The sequence below is a fragment of the Mirounga leonina genome, unplaced genomic scaffold (genome assembly GCF_011800145.1).
Source record: "Mirounga leonina isolate KUSES-001 unplaced genomic scaffold, KU_Mleo_1.0 Mir_115, whole genome shotgun sequence".
NCBI classification, from domain to species: domain Eukaryota; kingdom Metazoa; phylum Chordata; class Mammalia; order Carnivora; family Phocidae; genus Mirounga; species Mirounga leonina.
Genome location: NW_023270268.1, coordinates 7,079,663 through 7,097,655, shown reverse-complemented (window position 1 = coordinate 7,097,655; position 17,993 = coordinate 7,079,663). Strand labels below are relative to the sequence as shown.

The 17,993-nt window shown below is 54.6% G+C and overlaps 1 protein-coding gene across 1 annotated transcript in view; it reads left to right on the top strand.

Moving 5' to 3' along the window:
• SCN5A (sodium voltage-gated channel alpha subunit 5) overlaps positions 1 to 17,993 on the top strand; it is a 93,311-nt gene that overhangs the window by 742 nt on the left and 74,576 nt on the right. The window contains exons 2-3 of the mRNA XM_034992243.1: positions 15,165 to 15,479; positions 17,813 to 17,931. Coding sequence (XP_034848134.1) covers positions 15,207 to 15,479; positions 17,813 to 17,931 — 392 coding nt within the window. The 5' untranslated portion in view covers positions 15,165 to 15,206. The remainder of the gene's footprint in view (positions 1 to 15,164; positions 15,480 to 17,812; positions 17,932 to 17,993) is intronic.

The following is a 17,993-nucleotide window of genomic DNA, read 5'->3' as shown; positions in this document are numbered from 1 at the left end:
TCTCTGCGCTCCTTGAAGAAGGAGAGATCTCCTTGTGCTCTCAACAAGGGAGATTTCTGTGCGCTGGAATTGGAGAGAGTTCTCTGCCCTCCTCGCTCTCGCTCTGACCCGGGCAGATCCGCTCGCCTTGACGGGAGGGAGGTGGCTTTCATCCTGTGTTATTTGATCGTTTATTTGGTGGCACGGGGAGAAAGCGGTTGTGCCTAGCCTTGTGGAGGCTGGAGGTGTGGAGAGTGATAGTGGTGGGGGGAATGCTGGGGACAAGGCCCTGGCCAAAGGCCCGCCTTGAAAACACCTGTTGGAGGCCAGTGCACTGATGAATCAGGAAGCCATGGCTGAGATTGGGGCAGGAGTCAATCTTCTCTCCTTAGGGCCTTGAGACTAGTCCCGGGAGAGCAGGATGAGTCTCCTCTTAGGGTCCTGGGCTGGCATTTCATGTCCCCCCAGTTGTCTCCCCATCTCCTGCTGAGACCCTAGTCACCTTCCTCGGTGAGCCTGGACAGCGCGGTGGAGACAGGGACACCATATGACCCCCCACCATGTGGCAGCGCCTCAGTCCAATCCCTGTGATTCCCAGCAAACCCCTTAGGATCTAGAGGGACCCCAAGTAGCAGAGGCCCAGGCCACTGGGAGCCCAGGCCCTTGCGGCTGTCCTCAACTCCATCTCCTCGCCCTCAACTCCTCCCAGTTGGAATTGGGCAGGTGCACGTGAGTGGGTGGTAATGGAGCTGGAAGGCGGAATGAGGGTGGCACAGGCTGATAGCTCAAACCGTGCTGCAGTCACAGGAGCATCGGGAGGGGAGGGTCAGGGGACAGCCAGACTGTGGAACACAGATTTGATGCTAGAATGTCCAGCCCTATGCCGAAATGAGACCCATTGAACTTTTAATCTACTCCTGTCATCACTGCCACATTGGACAGGAGGACACCGAGGTTGAGAGTGGGTCAAGGACTTATCCAAGGTCATCTAGAGAGTCAGTAGATTTGGTGCACCACTCAGGATGAAGATTCCTTGAGAACTACTTCCTGGGGGCCGAAATGACCTAGGACTGACCAAAGAGGAACTGAGCAGAAAGGGAACAGGCTCTGGGATGCCGAGAACCAGCATTCAGCCCCATGTGGCCCAGGCAGCTGCTGTGCCTCTGCGGTGCTTGGCCCATCTCTGTGTGGTGATCAAAGCTCCTCTCGAAAAGTTCCAGGATTGACTCATTCAGCTTGAAGACTGAGCTTGCAGGAGTGGTGGGAAGCACCAGACACAGCTGGGAGTTGTGGAGCAGAGGAGGCTGGTGCCCAAGCAATCCCGGAAGGGAGTCCTGGGAACATCCTGGGACAGTGGTCAGTGGCAGTTTCTGTTCTATTCACAGGAGGCTAGTTCCCGCTGACCCTTGGGAAAGTTATTGGAAAGATATGCAGTGATAGAAGTGTGGCTCCTTAGCTCACTTGAAAGAGGAATGATTACCTTCAGCCAAAGGAATCAAGAGTATCTCTCTAACAAAAATAACCTTCCACATGGGTTTTGAAGGATGAATAGGAGTTTTCTAGATGGAGAAGTTACAGTCTAGCCATCAGGACCAGCATGTACGGCGCAGATTTGTGAAACAACACACTTGTTAGTTCAGCGACCCATTGGGTCTCATGGTGTGAGGGAGGGAAAGAGCAGAAGCTAAAGCCAAGGTCACAGTCACGGGGGCCCTTGTGAGCTCTACTCAGGAATTGGGAATTTATCCTCAGTAATGGTACTAAAAATAGCTAACATTTACCGAGTGCTTTCTGTCAGCCAGGCATGGCACTAGTCACTTTATAAGGCTCATCTCATGAATCCTTGCATCAACCCGGGAGGGGGGACCATACTAATGACAGTATTGCAGGTGGCGAAACTGAAGGCCCAGAGAGGCGAAATAGCTCGCTCACTGTCACACATCGACTAAGTAGCAGGCCTTGGGTTTGAGCCCAGGTGTCAACATTTCTGCTGTAGGCTATATTTCCCTGCCAGTGAAGACCATGAGTGCTGTCAGAAGTCTTTCAGTTGAAGGAGAAGAACAGTCAGGTCACCACAGGTGGTAGAACCTGTGGCATCCCAACTTCCTTCTCTGCTCAGGGACACGCCACTTCTTACATCCCTAACTTTGATTGCTCATTAAGTGAGATTCCCCACTGCCCTACCACACTGTGAGAGTGAAGTTTAGGTTGGCAAGCTTGATGAAGAACAAGGGAGAAGTGACAGATGTTTCGGGGTTCTGATTGGAACCATTAGAACTTCCACAGAGAGATGCCAACATCCAGCAGTCAGTTGGAGGGGAGGGTCCGGTGTTCAGGCAGGAAACGGGGGCTGGAGGTGGAAACTTGGAATCGTCTGCAGAGGCTGGCCATGGGAGCCATGGCAGTGAATTAGATTGTCCAGCAAGAGTGTAGACCAGTGGTCCTCAAGCCTGGCCACATTAGCATCACTTGGAGAGCTTTTAAAAATTGAAAAATAAATTAAAAGAACCTATGCCCAGACTCCACCCCCCCCCCCGAGGTTTCAATTCACTGGACTCCAGGGTGAGCCCTGGGCATCAGAAATTTTGAAAGCACCCAGGTGATCCTAATGTGGAGTAAAGGATGCAAGAGAACAGGGTTGGTCCAGAGCCCTGAGGTCCACTACAACAATCGAGGCTGAAGAAGTCTTCAAAGGAGGCTGAGAAGGAGCAGTCAGAGAGGTGGGAGGCAAGCCAGGAGTGGGAGGTGTCACAGAAAGCAAGGAGAGAGCATGTCCTGGAGGAAGGGGAGTCTTCTGTTTCTTTTCTTTCTGCTGAGAGTGAAGAGGATGCGTTCTGAGAAGTTCATGCGTAGATCAAGAAGAATGCATAATTTTAAAACAAGTGTCCATTAGATTGAGCAACAGTGAGGGTGCTGGTGGCGCTGGGCAACAGAAGCTTCCTTAACACCTACAGAATGTGGTGCCCAGCACAGACGGTTAGTTGTTGAATGAATGAATGAATGAATGAATGAATGAATGAATGAATGAATTGGTGAGAATGGAGGCAGTTTGGAGTGGGTTCAGGAGTGAGCAGGAGGTGAGGATGTGGAGAGAGCATGTGTAGACAGCTCTTTGCAAGAGTTTGATGGTTTAAGAGGGAGGAAGGAGATAGAGAGGAGCTGGCCAGGGTTGGAGTCAAGGGGGGGTTGTAGGGAGAGCCCAAAGTGGACTCTAGGCATGCGTGTCCATGCGGTGCACCCATGGGCAATACTTATGGGGAAAATACTTTTCCTCACAGTGAGGGGCCAGAGGTCTGAGTTGAAGTTGTGCCTCAGAGGGGGATTTTGATGGCAGGAACTGTGATTCCTCCTGGGGGCGAGGGACAGGAAGGGGAGGAAGGTCTTGCAGTGAGAAGAGAAAAGTGTTCCAGCAAGCAGTGTTTAGAGACACATTGAGGTCAACTAGAGCAGATACCCAGGAGTAGAAGGGCTAGGGTAGAACTCCTGTGGCAAAGTCTATGAAGGAGTCAGAGAGAGGGGAAGGGATGAAGCCAGGGGGCAGCCTGTGGACAGAGGCTGGACGCTAAAGAGAGCAAAGCAGGCATGGGGGGCTACAGAGTAAGCCAGGACTGGATGCCCACTGCCTTCTGCCACCCCAGACTGGCCTGAAGTGGCAGTCTGAGGCAGAGTTCAGCTTGGAGTGGTGGGGGAGAGCCTGGATAGGACATTCAGCATCTACTCTGTGCCATAGAAGATTCTAGAAGGTGTACAATTCAGATTCAATAACTGATCTCATGACATTTACATACTATTGGGGAAAGACAGACTGGATACCACTAAACAAATAGATACAGAAGGTAATTTTAGATCATGACCAGGGCTATGAAGGAAGTAAAACAGGATGATGAAACAGGAGTGACCCAAGACTGGCTGGACAGGGAAGGCCTCTTGAAGGAGGGAACTGAACTGAGACCTGAATCACAAGAAAGAACCAGGGGCGCCTGGGTGGCTCATTTGGTTAAGCAGCCGACTCGTCATGAGATCTCATGGGTCATGAGATCGAGCCCGGCGTCAAGCCCTGCGTTGAACCCCATGTAGGGCTCTGCACTCAGTGGGGAGTCTGCTTGAGATTCTCTCCCTCTGTCCTGCTGCCCATTCACAGGTGCGTGCCCTCTTTCTCTCTCTCTCAAATAAATAAATCTAAAACAACAACAACAACACAGGAAAGAACCAATCCAGAGGAAATCTGGAGAAAGAATGTCTTATAAAGAGGAAACTGCAAGTGCAAAGGTCCTGAGGCAGTAACAAGCTCCTGAGGCGTGGTTGGCTTCGGTGGCCAGAGCAGAGAGAATGAGGTGGAGATGGAGAGTTTCCGTGCCTCAGTTTCCAACCGCCACCCTTTCCATCATCTGCCCCCTTCACACTGCCCCTTCTGTTATGCACGGCTTATACCCCTGCCTGGGGTTGGCAGTGGTTCCTGGGCATGAGACTATTTTTAGACACAACTCTTCTCTCCGTGGGCCTAGAACATACCGTGTCTTTTTAAGATGATCAATATGGAATGGGTGCTATTTATAGAGACCCCACGTCAATTCTTGGGGCCAGGGACCCTCAAATGGGGGAGGGAGTCCAGGAGCAGGCTTTTCGGGGGCAAGCACCACAGCGGGCTCAGCACTGGAGCCATGTGACTCATGGACTCTTTGAAACTTGTGTCACCTCCCCTGCCAGGCCACCCTCACCCCATCTCCGCAGAGTCACGGCCATGGGCTGGGGAGCCGGGTACCCACGGCGTCCCCACCTCCAACTTCATTTCCTGGAGGAGGATCTGGTGTGCCCCAAGCCCAACAGAAAATTTAGTGGTTATTGAAGCTAGAGTCCAGTGGGCCAGTTCTATGAGTCTCTTTTGTCCATTCTTCACTCCGTTTACTACTCTGGATAGGCAGAAAAGGATACCAAGGACCCCTGGGGCCAGAGCGCAGGCTGCTCAGGACAGAGGAGATGGATGGTTGGAGTTGGGGGCTCAGCATGCACGCACACACACACACACACCCCGCGCGTGCGTGCGCAAAGACACACACACACACACACACACTGGTGGAGGTCAATGTGGCCCAGAGCTGCCAGGGGAGGGTGCCTGGAGGAGGTGGGATTAGAGAGCCCAGCCATGGCAGATGCACAGAATTTGGAGAAGCGAACGGGATCAGACTGTGTTCGCGGGCTGGTTGTGGGAAGAGAGCATTTATGCCCTGTGGCTGGAGTTCAGTTCTTTCTTTCTCCTCTTCAGTTTCTTCTTCTGACTAAATCTCCAGGGAGGCAGTGGGAAGTCGCGCCCCCACAAGGGTGTTAAGCAAGTGAAAGGACAGAGCCGCTCTCCTGGCAGCTGTGTGGGCACGGGAAGGTCCCTTGCCCACTTGGAGGTCCCACCGTGGTCATCCCCAGGACGTGTGCTCCCCGCCTTACAGCCCTGGAGGCGGGGGGGTGGGGGGCAGTGCTGGTCAGCCTCTGGGCTCAAGGTCACTCAGGCACGGGGGCGGCGCTAAGCTCATGGCCCCGTTGCCCCGGCCCCACCCAGGCCTTGCCCAGGCAGCGCCCGTGCTTTCTGGGAAAGGATTTTGAACAGAAGAAAGGCTCTTCCTGGCATCAAGAGGGTGGTAAATGCCTTTCTGGCGGGTATTGATTCCTCGAAGTCCTGTGTGAAGGAAGGGCCTGGCTCAAGAGGCAGTGTTCAAAGGGATGGCAGGGCAGGGAGAGGTTTGGCTGGAGGCGCTGATTTCAATCCTCGGGCTGCATTAGCCATCCCTCCATCTGGCTGGGCTGGGAGATCTAAGATGGGGGGGAACATCAGACCATGGGAGGGACCGGCCCGGCCCCATCAATACTTCCCGCGTGGCCATCAAAGCCCCAGCCTCATCGACCGGGACCAGTAGCAGGGAAGGGGTCCAAAGAGCCCCTCCGAGCCAAAGTGTCTGTCTTCTGCTGCCCAGCGTGGCTGCCTGCCTCGGGGCCCAGCCCTGGGAAGAACCCCAGCCCCTGAGTCTACCCCCCCACCCCCAACCAGAGGACACCCAGCTGATGTGGGCGTGCAGGGAGGCAGAGGGCCAGAGGCCTGCCCACCACAGCCAGAGTCGAGCGAAAGAAGGCACAGGACCTGGGTCGGCCATTTGCAGCGTCAACCCCGCCGCCGTCGCCACCACCGCGGTGGGTCGGATGCAGCACAGACTGCCAGTTAAATAAAGCGACAGCTAGTTGCTAACAAAAGTGGAAACCCAGGGAAAGCCCCCACTCGCTTGCTGAGCTGGGTGCCTGTTAGATGTATAATTGCTGAGTTTCTGTTTCAGGAAATGTCTGAGGGAAGGAGAGAAAAATACTCCCTAAGGATCCCCTGGGGGCGGCTGTCCCCAGAGATAGCTGGACTTCGGGTCCTTTCCAGTCCTCGCCTTTTATGATTGAGTTAAGGACGTGTCCCCAGCTGGGTCACATGTGGTCACAGCGCATTGCAAAGGGAACTCAGGTGGCAGTCACCGGCAAATGCAAAGTAAAAGTCTCAGAAGCATTATGTCGAGCAGGAACATTTGCCGCAAACAGTCCATACAGTATGCTTCTATATATGCGAAGTTCTAGAACAAGCCAAACTAATCTATGGTGATAGAAATCGGAAAAGTTGACCGGAAGGGGACACTAGGGAACTTTCTGGAGTGGTAGGAATGTTCACTATCTTAATTGAGGTGGTAGTTACACAGGTATCTACATTTGTTAAACCTCATTCACCTATAGACCTAAAATCTGTGCATGCTGGGGGAAGGGATAGCAGATGTCCCCATACTGTCTCATAGACACTGTTGTGGCATAGATTTTGGGTATGGGTGGATTGGCTTATCTCTCTCTGGGGGCTAAGGGACCCTAAGCCCCCCAGGTTTCTCTAGGGCACTCCTGTCTCCCTCTGTGCACACAGTAGGTGCTCCATAAATGCTTTGGTTGCCATGGCATCAGTGCACAATTCCCCTGCGAAAACTTTTTTTTTTTTAGCCCAGGTGTTGAGAAGAATGAGTTGGAAGAAACGGGGCTAGAGACTTAGGATGCTGATTGCTGTCTCGTGGGCACCTGTGTGCCATCTGGGTGCTTCCTGGGCCACAGGTGGGCACCTTTCTGGCCCGACTGTGTGTAGTGTGTGGGTATAGATGGCCCACGGTCTGAGGCAGCAGTGCCCTGGCTGACTGAGCCAGCTCTCTGACATCTGAGTTCTGTGGTCGCATAGTGGATTCTCCAGGCCCCCATCCTGGAGACCTGGGGCCCCTAGGCAGCCCTGGGCCTTAATTTCAGTGCCCTGGCATAACATTACAGACCCTCTGTACATGGGGCAATAAACAGGTTTACAAGGCAGACTCAGGCCTGGAGGGAAGCGAATGTCAGGCGCCCTGTGGAGGGGGCCCTGAATGACCTGGGGGGGTTGCAATTTCCCTGACCTGGCACCAGCAACACCAGGGAACTTGAGATGAATGAGCCACTTCCAAGCTCCCATAGGGCCCTGTCCTTACTGTGAGGAAGAAGGAGTTTGAAAAAACAGGGGTTTTGGCTGAATCCAGGGCTCAAGCCAAAGGTGCCCCCACCCCATTCCAGCTCTCCCCTCAGCTCCCACCCCAGAGGGAGGGGCCTGGTCTCAGGGACCCCATTTTATCCTGCCTGGGGAATCACTTAGGCAGAGCAAGCGGGTGGGGTTTTCTTGTCAGCTGAATTAGCCTCAGCTTCAGCCCAGAGTGTTGGAATAAATGAGATGCAAATGCATGTAAATGAGGGCATCCCCGGCTTCTGGGGTGGGTGCGTTCGACTCCAGAAGGGATGGTGGGGGGGAAATTCTGCAGGACTTCCCCAGATTGCTGGGGGCTGGGATCGGGACTGGAGAAGGAAAGCCCCCTCGGGATCGTCCTCCCCAAAGATCGGGCTCCGGACTAGACAGAGTTAATGCCTGTGCAGCCTCAGAGGAGTGGAGCCTGCAGGGAGCCGGTTAGCTGAGGCCCTGCACAAGGACGTGCCAATGTGCCTTTGATCTGAGAGCAAGGACCTGAATGCACAGGCCAGGAGCACCAGCTGGAACCCCCACTGAGCCTTTGTCCAAGCCGTTACCCCGGGAGAGCCAGGACTGTGCCCATAATTGCCTGGGCTGGAGGGATGCTGTCCACCCCTCCCACTTCCCCCTCTCCCCCACCCTCATCCCAACCTGTGGCTCGAGCCTGCACAAGCACCCACAGCCACTGCCCCAAACCAGGGTGGCCACTTTCTGGGCTGCTGAAGACAACTCTTCTTCAAGTCATCCCCGCCCCCTCCTCCCCCTCCGTTTCTCTCTCCTCCCCCACCCCCAGGCTAGCCTGAGGCCCAGCCCAAAGCAGATGGAACTCTGTAAGGGTTTAGGGCCCAGCAGCAGGGAGGGAATGCCATCCAATAGAGATAAAACGCAAACTACAAATGCGAGTCACATATGCAACTTAAAATTTTCTAGTAGCTACATTTTAAAAAGTCAAAAGAAACAAGTGAAATTAATTTTAGCATTTCATTTAACCTGATATATCCAAAACATTATCAGCGTAAATTATAATCAGTGTTTAAAAGTTAATAATGAAATAGTTGACATTCTTTAACATACGAAGCCTCCAAAATCCGTGTGGACTATACACCTCCGGATGGGCACTAGCCACGTTCTAAGTGGTCAGTAGCCACGTGGGCTGGGTGGCTACCCTGTTGGACAGGGTAGTTCAACAGAGCCAGAGCTTGAGAGAAAAACTGCTGGGGAATCATTTCTGACAGGGAAACTGCTGACTCTCTGGGCATTGGCAGAAATCGGCCAGGTCTCCCTGAGAGCAGCGGCCCATGCGCGGGCACAGGCGGGTCGGCTGGCCAGGCTGCCGAGACGGAGGACCAGCCTCGGGGGAGGCCAACAGGGTGGGACTCCCAGCTTTGTAGTGGGGATCACAGACATGCCCCGCCCGTGTCACAGGTCGACCTTGCCCCTTCCTCCCTGCCCTCTGTGCCAGCAGAGGTAGGAGGTAATGTAGTGCCTTGGTGAGACCTCGCTTCAGACAGACTGGGGCTTGCTTACTTATCCTCGAAGCACCCGATTTCCCTTTGTAAAACAGAGAATAACCTCCCCTCTCCCTAGAATTGTTGCAAGTATGAAATACAGTGATCACAGCATCACTTAGAGCTGTCCCAGACACATTATGAGCATGTGATCCTGCTGGATTGGCCCACGCAGCTCATGGCCGAGAAAACCGAGGCCCAGAAAAAGGGGGCTTTGTGATGTTGTTCTCCAGGCTCACAGCGTGAGTTGGTGGCTGGGCAATAGGAAGGTTAATCTGGCACTCATTCATTCATTCACCAGGCCCTTAGAGGCACCTCTGCTGGGCCAGACTGTGCTGTGGGAGCTCAGGGCACAGCGGAAGGGAGAGGCAGATGTGGAATCACTTCCATCCTGTGATGAAGTGGGTATGGGAATGCAAGTGTGCTGGGAATGCGGAGAAGGGAAAGAAGGCCAGCCAGGCAGGGAGGACTGGGGTGGGCAGCGAGACAGGTTTTTTAGAGGAGGATCCTCTGAGTTGGATCTCGTAGGAAAAAAGTAGTGACCACAACAACCACAATGATGAGAGCAAGTGACATTCATTAAATACTTCCTGTGTGCCGAGCGTGTGCAAGTATTAATAATCTATGCCTCAGAACAGCTCTGTGCAATAGGTACGATTATTAACCCCATTTTACAGATGGGAAGACTGAGGCGGAAACACATCAGTTAACTTGCCCAAGTACACATGGCAATAAGTGGCCAGGATCCAGTCCCACCCAGGCAATCTAACCATGTCCCTATCCCACATAGAAACAGAAGATCTTGCGGAGAGGGAAGTAGGGAGGCCAAAGGCGGAAGCAGAACTGGGCACAGGGCTGGGTTCTCTGGCCCAGGGCATTTCCTCATGGCCCATCTCGGCAAGGCTGAGTGGAAATGTCCTTACAAGCCACCAAGGAGTCTCTTTGCTGTTGGCTCGTCCTCATCTCCCCATCATCACCTGTTGGTTTAGGATCCATTACCTTGGGAGGAAAAGTGTTCTGTGAAGTCATTTGTAGGACCATGTACCCAGCGGGTGCTGATTACATGTTCACTGAATCATTCGATTAATAAAATGAGTCTATGAATTGAGGTGTTAATTAGTTTTAACTCATTCTCCTCAAGGAAGAAATGAATTCACTCCTGCTGCCCTCACCTCCAGCTGTGGGGAGTGAGCCCTGGCTTCATGGGCACCCACACGCTCTCCCTGAGCCTCTTGCCGAAGGACTGAGGAGCAGTGGAAGGCAGGGCCATGGGGCAAGGGCACAGGGGAGCTGAGTCTCCAGGGCGGGAGAGAGGAGCACGGAGCAGAGGAAGCGGTAGAGATTTTCTAGGAAGCCTGCGAACCACTTCCACAGAGTGCCTTGCATAAATTTACATGGCAAAGAATATTCTTTGCATGCTGTGTTCCAGAAGCTGGGATTCCAAGGCGACCAAAATGCTAGAGGTGACTCAGGACGCTGGAGCATGCCTGCCTTGGGATCCGGGAGGGGAATGGGCAGGAAAGCTCTGCAAGGAGGGGTTAGGCTGGAGTCCCGCCCCTCTTCACCCCTCAGGTGACCGACTTTCCGGTTTGTCTGGGACCAAAGGGTATCGCCTCTCAGGATGCAGGAATCTTAGTGCTGAAACCAGAGAAGTCTGGAGCGTCACTCCCCAACCCTGGACGGTACCCACAGCTGCACTCTGGTCGTGTTGCACATCATGGCATTGTAACTATCCATGGATTGAGCACCAGCTGTGTGCCCCATACGTTCAGGAAAATCTGAAGGCCAACTGAAGAGACAAAAAGGAGACAAGTCCCGAGGGCTCCGGTTTCTGGTGTGGACAGTCACTATTCTCCCTCACGGCATCTCCACCCTGTTGTGAATACCCGTATGTACAGGCCAGAGACTCAGAGGAGAAGGGACCCGGCCCTCCCCTAAGAAGAGGTTTTCGGGCTGTTTGGTGAAATCGGACTCACCCCAGGGACTATCAGGCAGCAGCCGTGGCCAGGAAGCAGGCAAGGGCTGGATGTCCAGAGTGGGGAGGTCAGTGTGGGTGGGCAATCGTAGAAGGTGTCCTGGAGAAGGTGGGGTGGTGAGGAGAGCCTGAGGTGGCCCTGCCATCGCACAGGGCAGGGGATGTGCTTCGGAAATAGCTGGGCCAGGGAGTGGTACAGCTGCAGGATGGAGGGAAAGAAGGAGGAGGCCAGTGGCCATGAGGTCAGCATGGCCCCAGCTGGGCGATGAGGCCTGCCCCTGGGCAGTGGCACTGGGAGTGGAGGCTGGGATGTTGGATGGGGGTGGGGGCGTGTAGCCAGTGTCAGAGGAAGGGATCAGGAGGAAACAGTTTGAAAAGGAGGCTTCACAGTTTGCTTTGCTGGACTCTGGGGAGCCAGCAGAACTTTGGGAGAGATGCCCCCAGTAACCAGAAACTGATAGACTTAGGACAGGATGGGTTCGGGGGCCCCTTGAGCTTGAGTGAGGCTGACAGAACAGGGGCAACTGGGCTGGGCAGGGTGGTCAGCTGGAAGAAGCCGTTCCAGCCCAGGGAGCAGCTACAGGGCTGATGCAGACAGAGAAGCTGGCCTGGACGAGGGAGAGAGTCATGGGGGTGCTGCTTCTAGAGGAATGGTCTTGGAATCAAATCAGGCCCAGGCTCCCCCATATGTTGGATCTGTACAAGACTGAGATCTCCTGTTCTTCCCCAGCTAGAGGTGGGGCCTTCCCCAGAGAGCTGGAGGCCTGATTTCCTAGGCCTGCGGGGGATGGCTGGGCCTGAGCCTGGAGCGTCCTCGGGCCACTCCCAACCCCTCCTTACCCTGGCATCACCGGAAACCTTGCAGCCAGCATTCAGCCACTCTCGGCCACAGGTAGGGCGTGGGCCCTGAGCTGCTAAAGGAAGAGCAAGGCCAAAGCCAGGTGCAGGCAGGGGGAGAACAAGGGAGAAAACGGATCCATCCTGCCCGCCCACCCTGCACCGCCTGCGGGCCCAGAGACAAAGGACACTCTTGACTGGTTTACTTTGGAACCTGAGGCTGCCTGGCTGCTGGGCCGCGGGGAACTTCATCTGGTTTCAGAAACCACAGAGTTCCAAGGATTCGGGTGCTCTGCTGGAGGCCACTGGGGATAAGACCCTTCCTCAGACCTAGGCCCCCAGCGTCACTGCTTCTTTATTAATGTGTGAAATAACAAGATCTGACAGCGGGTCTAATAAGCATTGTAATTGTGAAGTATCAGTGAGCATTCATGATACGAGATACTTGGGGCAACGGTCACGGAACAGGGAAATATCAGCAGGTTCTATTGGTCACAGGCACTGTTAATGCTATCATTTTGCTGTCTGCATTCATAACTGAGGGAAGAGCTCAATTGCAGTTAGAAGTTAGTAAGAATGAGGAGCAGTTCCTCCTGCCCCGAATTCTTTCCCGTCCGTCCAAGAGGCCGTTAGGAACCCCTGAACTCCACAGACGAGCAAAGCTATCTCTGCCTTTGGCAGTCGGGAGAGTGGTTGCCCCTGACCAGGGAGGGTAGTTGGCGACTGGAGGGAAATCCAAGCATGAGGGAACGGGGGACAATTTTTTTCTTTTTTTTTTCTTTTTAAAGGTTTTATTTATTATTTGACAGAGAGAGAGAGCACATGAGAGGGGGGAGGGTCAGAGGGAGAAGCAGACTCCCCGCCGAGCAGGGAGCCCGATGCGGGACTCGATCCCGGGACTCCGGGATCATGACCTGAGCCGAAGGCAGTCGCTCAACCGACTGAGCCACCCAGGCGCCCGACAATTTTTTTCTTGACCTGGGTGCTGTTACCAGCTGTGTTTAGTTTGCGGAAATTCATCCACCTGTACACTTAGAATATGTGCGCCAATCTGCATGAATCATTGATTTCAATACACATTTTTAAACAAGTGTATTAGAACAGACGTATATGTAGGTGTGAGCGTGTATGTGCATGCACATTCTCTCACACATACACACACATGCACACACACGCACACACACACACACCCCAGTATATACCGGTGAGCCTCTGCATGTCCATGGGCATACACGTGTCTCCCTTGCAGGACACAGATGGATACAGTGAGACAGAGAACACTATTTTTAGGAAATAATTCCAAACCAAAGAGGAGGCTTCCTGATTTACTTGACTAGTGATTGCTGATGGTGGAGAGGGCTGTCCTACAAAGGGCTGTTGTCACCCTGGCTGGCTTTTTTTCTTTTCTCTTTTTTCAGTAAAGACTAATGACTTTGCTGTTTTTGTAAAAAGAATACAAGATCATCCTAAGTAATTCAAGCAACTAAAGAAAAGTACAAAAAAGAACGTGTAACATGACCCACATTTTTACCAGCGAAGGAAAAAAATCACCGTTCACCTTTGGTGACAAGTGTCCCAGACACCTTTCATGTTCGCTCAAAGACGGAAGCTAGACAGGGACATGCTTTTAGAAGATGGGAACCTACTCCCTCACCTGCTGTTTTTAACAAAGATGTTCCTTTACCTTGACTTGAATGAAACAGAGCAACAAGACCCCGAAGGACGGAGTGGTTCTTAAAGTGCTAGGTCCTAGGACCTCTCCTCTGACTTCCCTTCATACCTGCCTTGCTTCACTTCCCTGGGGACCAGAGGTGCCCTTTTGAGGCCTGGCTGTGTTATGCTTGCTCACTGTTTACCTGTCACCTGGCCAGGTGCCCACCTCCCAGCAATCCTGGGCCCGGGCCTGGGACCTTCGAGGGCTGTGTGCAAGGGTCAGTGCGGTGGATCGCTGGGGTCGTTGGTGACATGTTTCACAGGAGTGAGATCAAGGCAAAATCTGCCTTGGGTTGACGGAAAGGGATTCTGTCCTGGCGGAGATCTCCAACAGGTGTCCACCCTGCCCTCTTGAGCTGATGCCCAGCCATTCCTGGGTTTGATGCGGTAATTAGCCACACTGCCTCCCCCTTCCCGGGGCTGTTGCAGTCAGGAGCTGTGCCTACCACATCCTGTTTTGTTGGGACAGTCAGGAGCACATTCTTTGGTCTCCATGTCATAGGCAGAGCATGTTCACACCAGGTCCTGGATCATTTGAGGCCACTGGGGCCCACATTCTCCCAGTTGGGCGTCACGTACGTGTGCTGGTAGGACACCCTCGTGGATGGTGGTCACTGTTTTCTGGTTCTGCTCTCACTTGGGATCAGCCCTCATTTGTTCGGATTTGGGAAGAGGGGAGTGTGTGGAGAGGTGAAGAGCCCGAGATGCTCCATCTGAGTTTCCCATCTTTGGAAGAATGTTCACCCTGGGGGTTTGCGGGGGACCCTCTCAGCAGGGCATTACTGCACTTGTGTGTATACCCGGGTGCCAGCATCTGGATGACAACTCCAAAGTTGTGACCCTGCTGTTTCCAAAACCCCGTGGCATTTGCCTGGGTATCATTCGGCAGACACAGATGCCCCTTTAGTTACCAGACGTTGGCACCTCCATGCCCCAGGGTAAGTCTGGGCACCCTCCCCCTGTAGGCACATGGTGCTGTGGGGAGACAGAGTAACTCTGTCTTTGGCCCCACCGCCCAGGCTGCATCTGCCCAGAAGAAAAGAAACCCCGTGTTTGGGCATTGGCCCAGGAGGCCTCTGGTCACCTTCCACAAGGCTCCAGGGTTTCGTATAGAAGGGACAAGCTTGAGAGGGGGATGGCACTGGGTACCTTCTAATGCCCTTCCCTCACCTACATATTCTTCATCATTCCTTCCATCATTCATTTGTTGAGGACCAGCCTTGCCAGGGCGCTGGGATGGAAAGATGACGGGTCTCAGCCCCGCCCCAGGGAGTGTCCCTCCTAGTCCAGAGAGTGTCAGCACCTTTGTGGGAAGTGTGTCGGCTTGGTTCAGGAACCCACAGGTGCAAGTGTTCCCTTTTGTGTTGAGTGTGTGTGTGTGACACAGCCACCCTTGCCTACTTGTCATCAAATGTGCTCACTGGGATGGGAAAGGGACCCTCCTGCGGGTCCCCACGCAGAGCCCACAGCCCGGAGGACCCTGGGTTTGCCCAGGCCAGGGCCGGCCAGGTGTGCCTCTGGAGAGGTTGGGAACTGTGGCCGGGACCGTCTCTGCAAACCTCGTCCTTCCCTCCCCCCGCATAGCCCGTGTTCTCTGGCTTCCCCACAGGCCACGCGAGGACTGCCTGTGCCCCAGAAGCAGGATGAGAATATGGCAGACTTCCTGTTACCTCGGGGCACCAGCAGCTTCCGCAGGTTCACCCGGGAGTCCCTGGCGGCCATCGAGAAGCGCATGGCGGAGAAGCAAGCCCGAGGTTCGGCCGCCTCGCAGGAGAGCCGGGAAGGGCTGCCTGAGGAGGAGGCTCCCCGGCCCCAGCTGGACCTGCAGGCCTCCAAAAAGCTGCCAGATCTCTATGGCAACCCGCCCCGAGAGCTCATCGGGGAGCCCCTGGAGGACCTGGACCCCTTCTATAGCACCCAAAAGGTGACTGCCGCCCACCTCCCTGCCCACACCTTCCTGCAGCTCCTCTCTCAGCACAGCACATAGGGAGAGGGCCTCGCCTCCATATGGGGCTGCGTTCGGGGCGGGCTCCCTGGGCTTTGGGGGAGTGAGTCATTGGGGATCTATATTCCAATCATTTTCATTTTATTCCAGAATAAAAGCCAGAATCACGCAGCCTGATCTGGTTTGGTGTTAGAAGAGAAGGAGCGAGCAGCCACAGTTGAAACGTTGCCTCCTTGTGGAGTGCCTACTGTGAGGGTCATCTGTGGTTAGACTTTCTGCAAGGTGTATGATCTGGAGTTGGGCCCTAAGTCCTGTCCTGAGTTTGGGCTCCAGAGCACAGCATGTGGTCCCCGCTCCCACTAGGGACAGTGCGTTGCCCGCACACTCCGGCCCGGAGGATTCACTGGGCCTTGGCTGTGCCTGGGTAGCCCAGGTGGGGGACCGCAGCAGCAGCTCCTGGGCCTTGCAGGCTGGCAATGGGACTGTGAAGGCCAGTGGGAAATCTGAGAGCGGGGGGGGGGTGTTCTGCCATTGTCCTCCTGAGTATAGGGAGATGAAATAGCTTTTGTGCACTAGGCAGGGTGACTCAAGCTCTCTCCCAGCAGGGATTTCCACCCAGGAGGTGGGTTCCCCCATCTGGGTGCCCTGCCCCAGCCCCACAGAGGCCTGGTCCCTGGCCGGTTGCCCACACTTCCAGGCCTCGCTGCTGGAGGAAGGCGGGTTTGCATTTGGCGGAGACCTTTCCCCAGAAGGCCAGGCACTGGGGAAGAAGGTGCCTGCTCACATCACTGCAGTCAGCGCCGGGGCTGGGGAAGCACTGGAGGGCAGACAGGGCCGGTGCTCACAGGGCAAGTGTGAGCATGCGGCCGGCAGTGTGAATCCTGGGTGTCTGTATCACTAGGCACCTGAGTGTGTGTGTGACCGCACTTGTGGTGTGGTGCACAGTGTCTCCATGTGTGATGGGAGTGGGTGTGGGTGTGAGTGGGTAAAGGGAAAGCCCACCCAATCTACATGCACAGGTAGGAGAAGAGACCTTGAACCTGCTTGTGCTTCCCCCTGGTTCAAACGACGAAGGTGGGGGTGGGGTCAGAGTCAGGCTGGAAGCTGGAATTAGTCAGGGCAGGTGGGTCTAGGTCATTGGTGGTCACAGCTGGAAGTAAGAGTCAGGGTCAGGGTTAAGGCCAAAGCTGGTGGCCAGGCGCAAATCAGAGTGGCAGCTACGTTAGAGTTGGCTGGGACAGGCAGAAGGCATGGCAGGAGGACCCAGTTGAGGATGGAGTCAAGGCTGGGCTGGGTCAGGGACACTGGAAGCAGTCGGGGACACGGGTTTCTATCCCTGTGATCAGGAATACTTGAACCATGGCCCAGGTATGACTCTGGCCTCTAACCTCTGTCTCTCTTTGCTGACCCCTGGCCACACTGCCCCAAGTCCCAGGGGGTGACCCAGGCACCACAGCAGAACTTTTGGTCCTGATATACCCAGTCAGCTTATCTCCCCAGCTCAGATTAAATAGAACTTTGTCTCACCAGCTCAACCTTTGGAGAAGCACAGCCCCAGAGCAGTGCCACCTCAGCTGTGCCAGCCTTAGCCTGGGCAGCTGGGGATGGACTGCTGTCCTCCAGGGCTGCATCTGCACGGGGCTCAGCCTCCAGCACCCCCTATCGACTCCCATGCCCCGTTGTGCTGTGTGGACAGCGTCTTCTGGAAGCTTGGGGAGAGGGTCCACCATGGGCTGCTCAAGATCCTCCTGGGGGAGACACCGAGTCATCGCCTCTGGGGTGGGGTAGGGCTGACACCTGCCCTGGACCCCGAGACAGGGCCTCAGGGAAAGCTTCTCTCTCCGTGGGCTGGGGTCTGCCTTTTCCCATCCCTACTTCTCAGCTGTTAGTCTTCTCCACTGACCCAGCTCCCTGATTAGCCCATCACTCCCAGCAGGCAGGGAGGGATCAGAAGGGAGAAGGAGAAGGAGAGGGCATCAGCCAGGTCCTGGCCTCTGCTGTGAAAACAGCTTGCCTAGGATCAAGAGAGGCCCCTTCTTGTTAGGACTGTCATTTTGAAACTGAACTGAGTCCCACCCAACCTGACATTCCCCTAAACTTGACCTTATCCCACCACAGCCACGGGCAACACCGTGAGGGGGCCACTGACCTGTCCTCTTCTTCCCCTCCCCCTCTCTCTGTCCCTCTCTTCCTCCCACCCCACCCCTTAGCCAGGGCTCTAGGGCTCTGAGCCAACAACTGCCCCCCCAAATCCTCTCTCCACAGGGGCCTAGGGGTCACCGCCCCAACCTAAAGCAGCTCTCTGTTCACAGACCTTCATTGTGCTGAATAAAGGCAAGACCATCTTCCGGTTCAGTGCCACCAATGCCTTGTATGTCCTCAGTCCCTTCCACCCTGTCCGGAGAGCAGCTGTGAAGATTTTGGTTCATTCATATCCTTTGCAGTGAGTCCCTGCTGTGTGTCTCCTCTAGGTCCCACGTGGGGGTGGGCAGG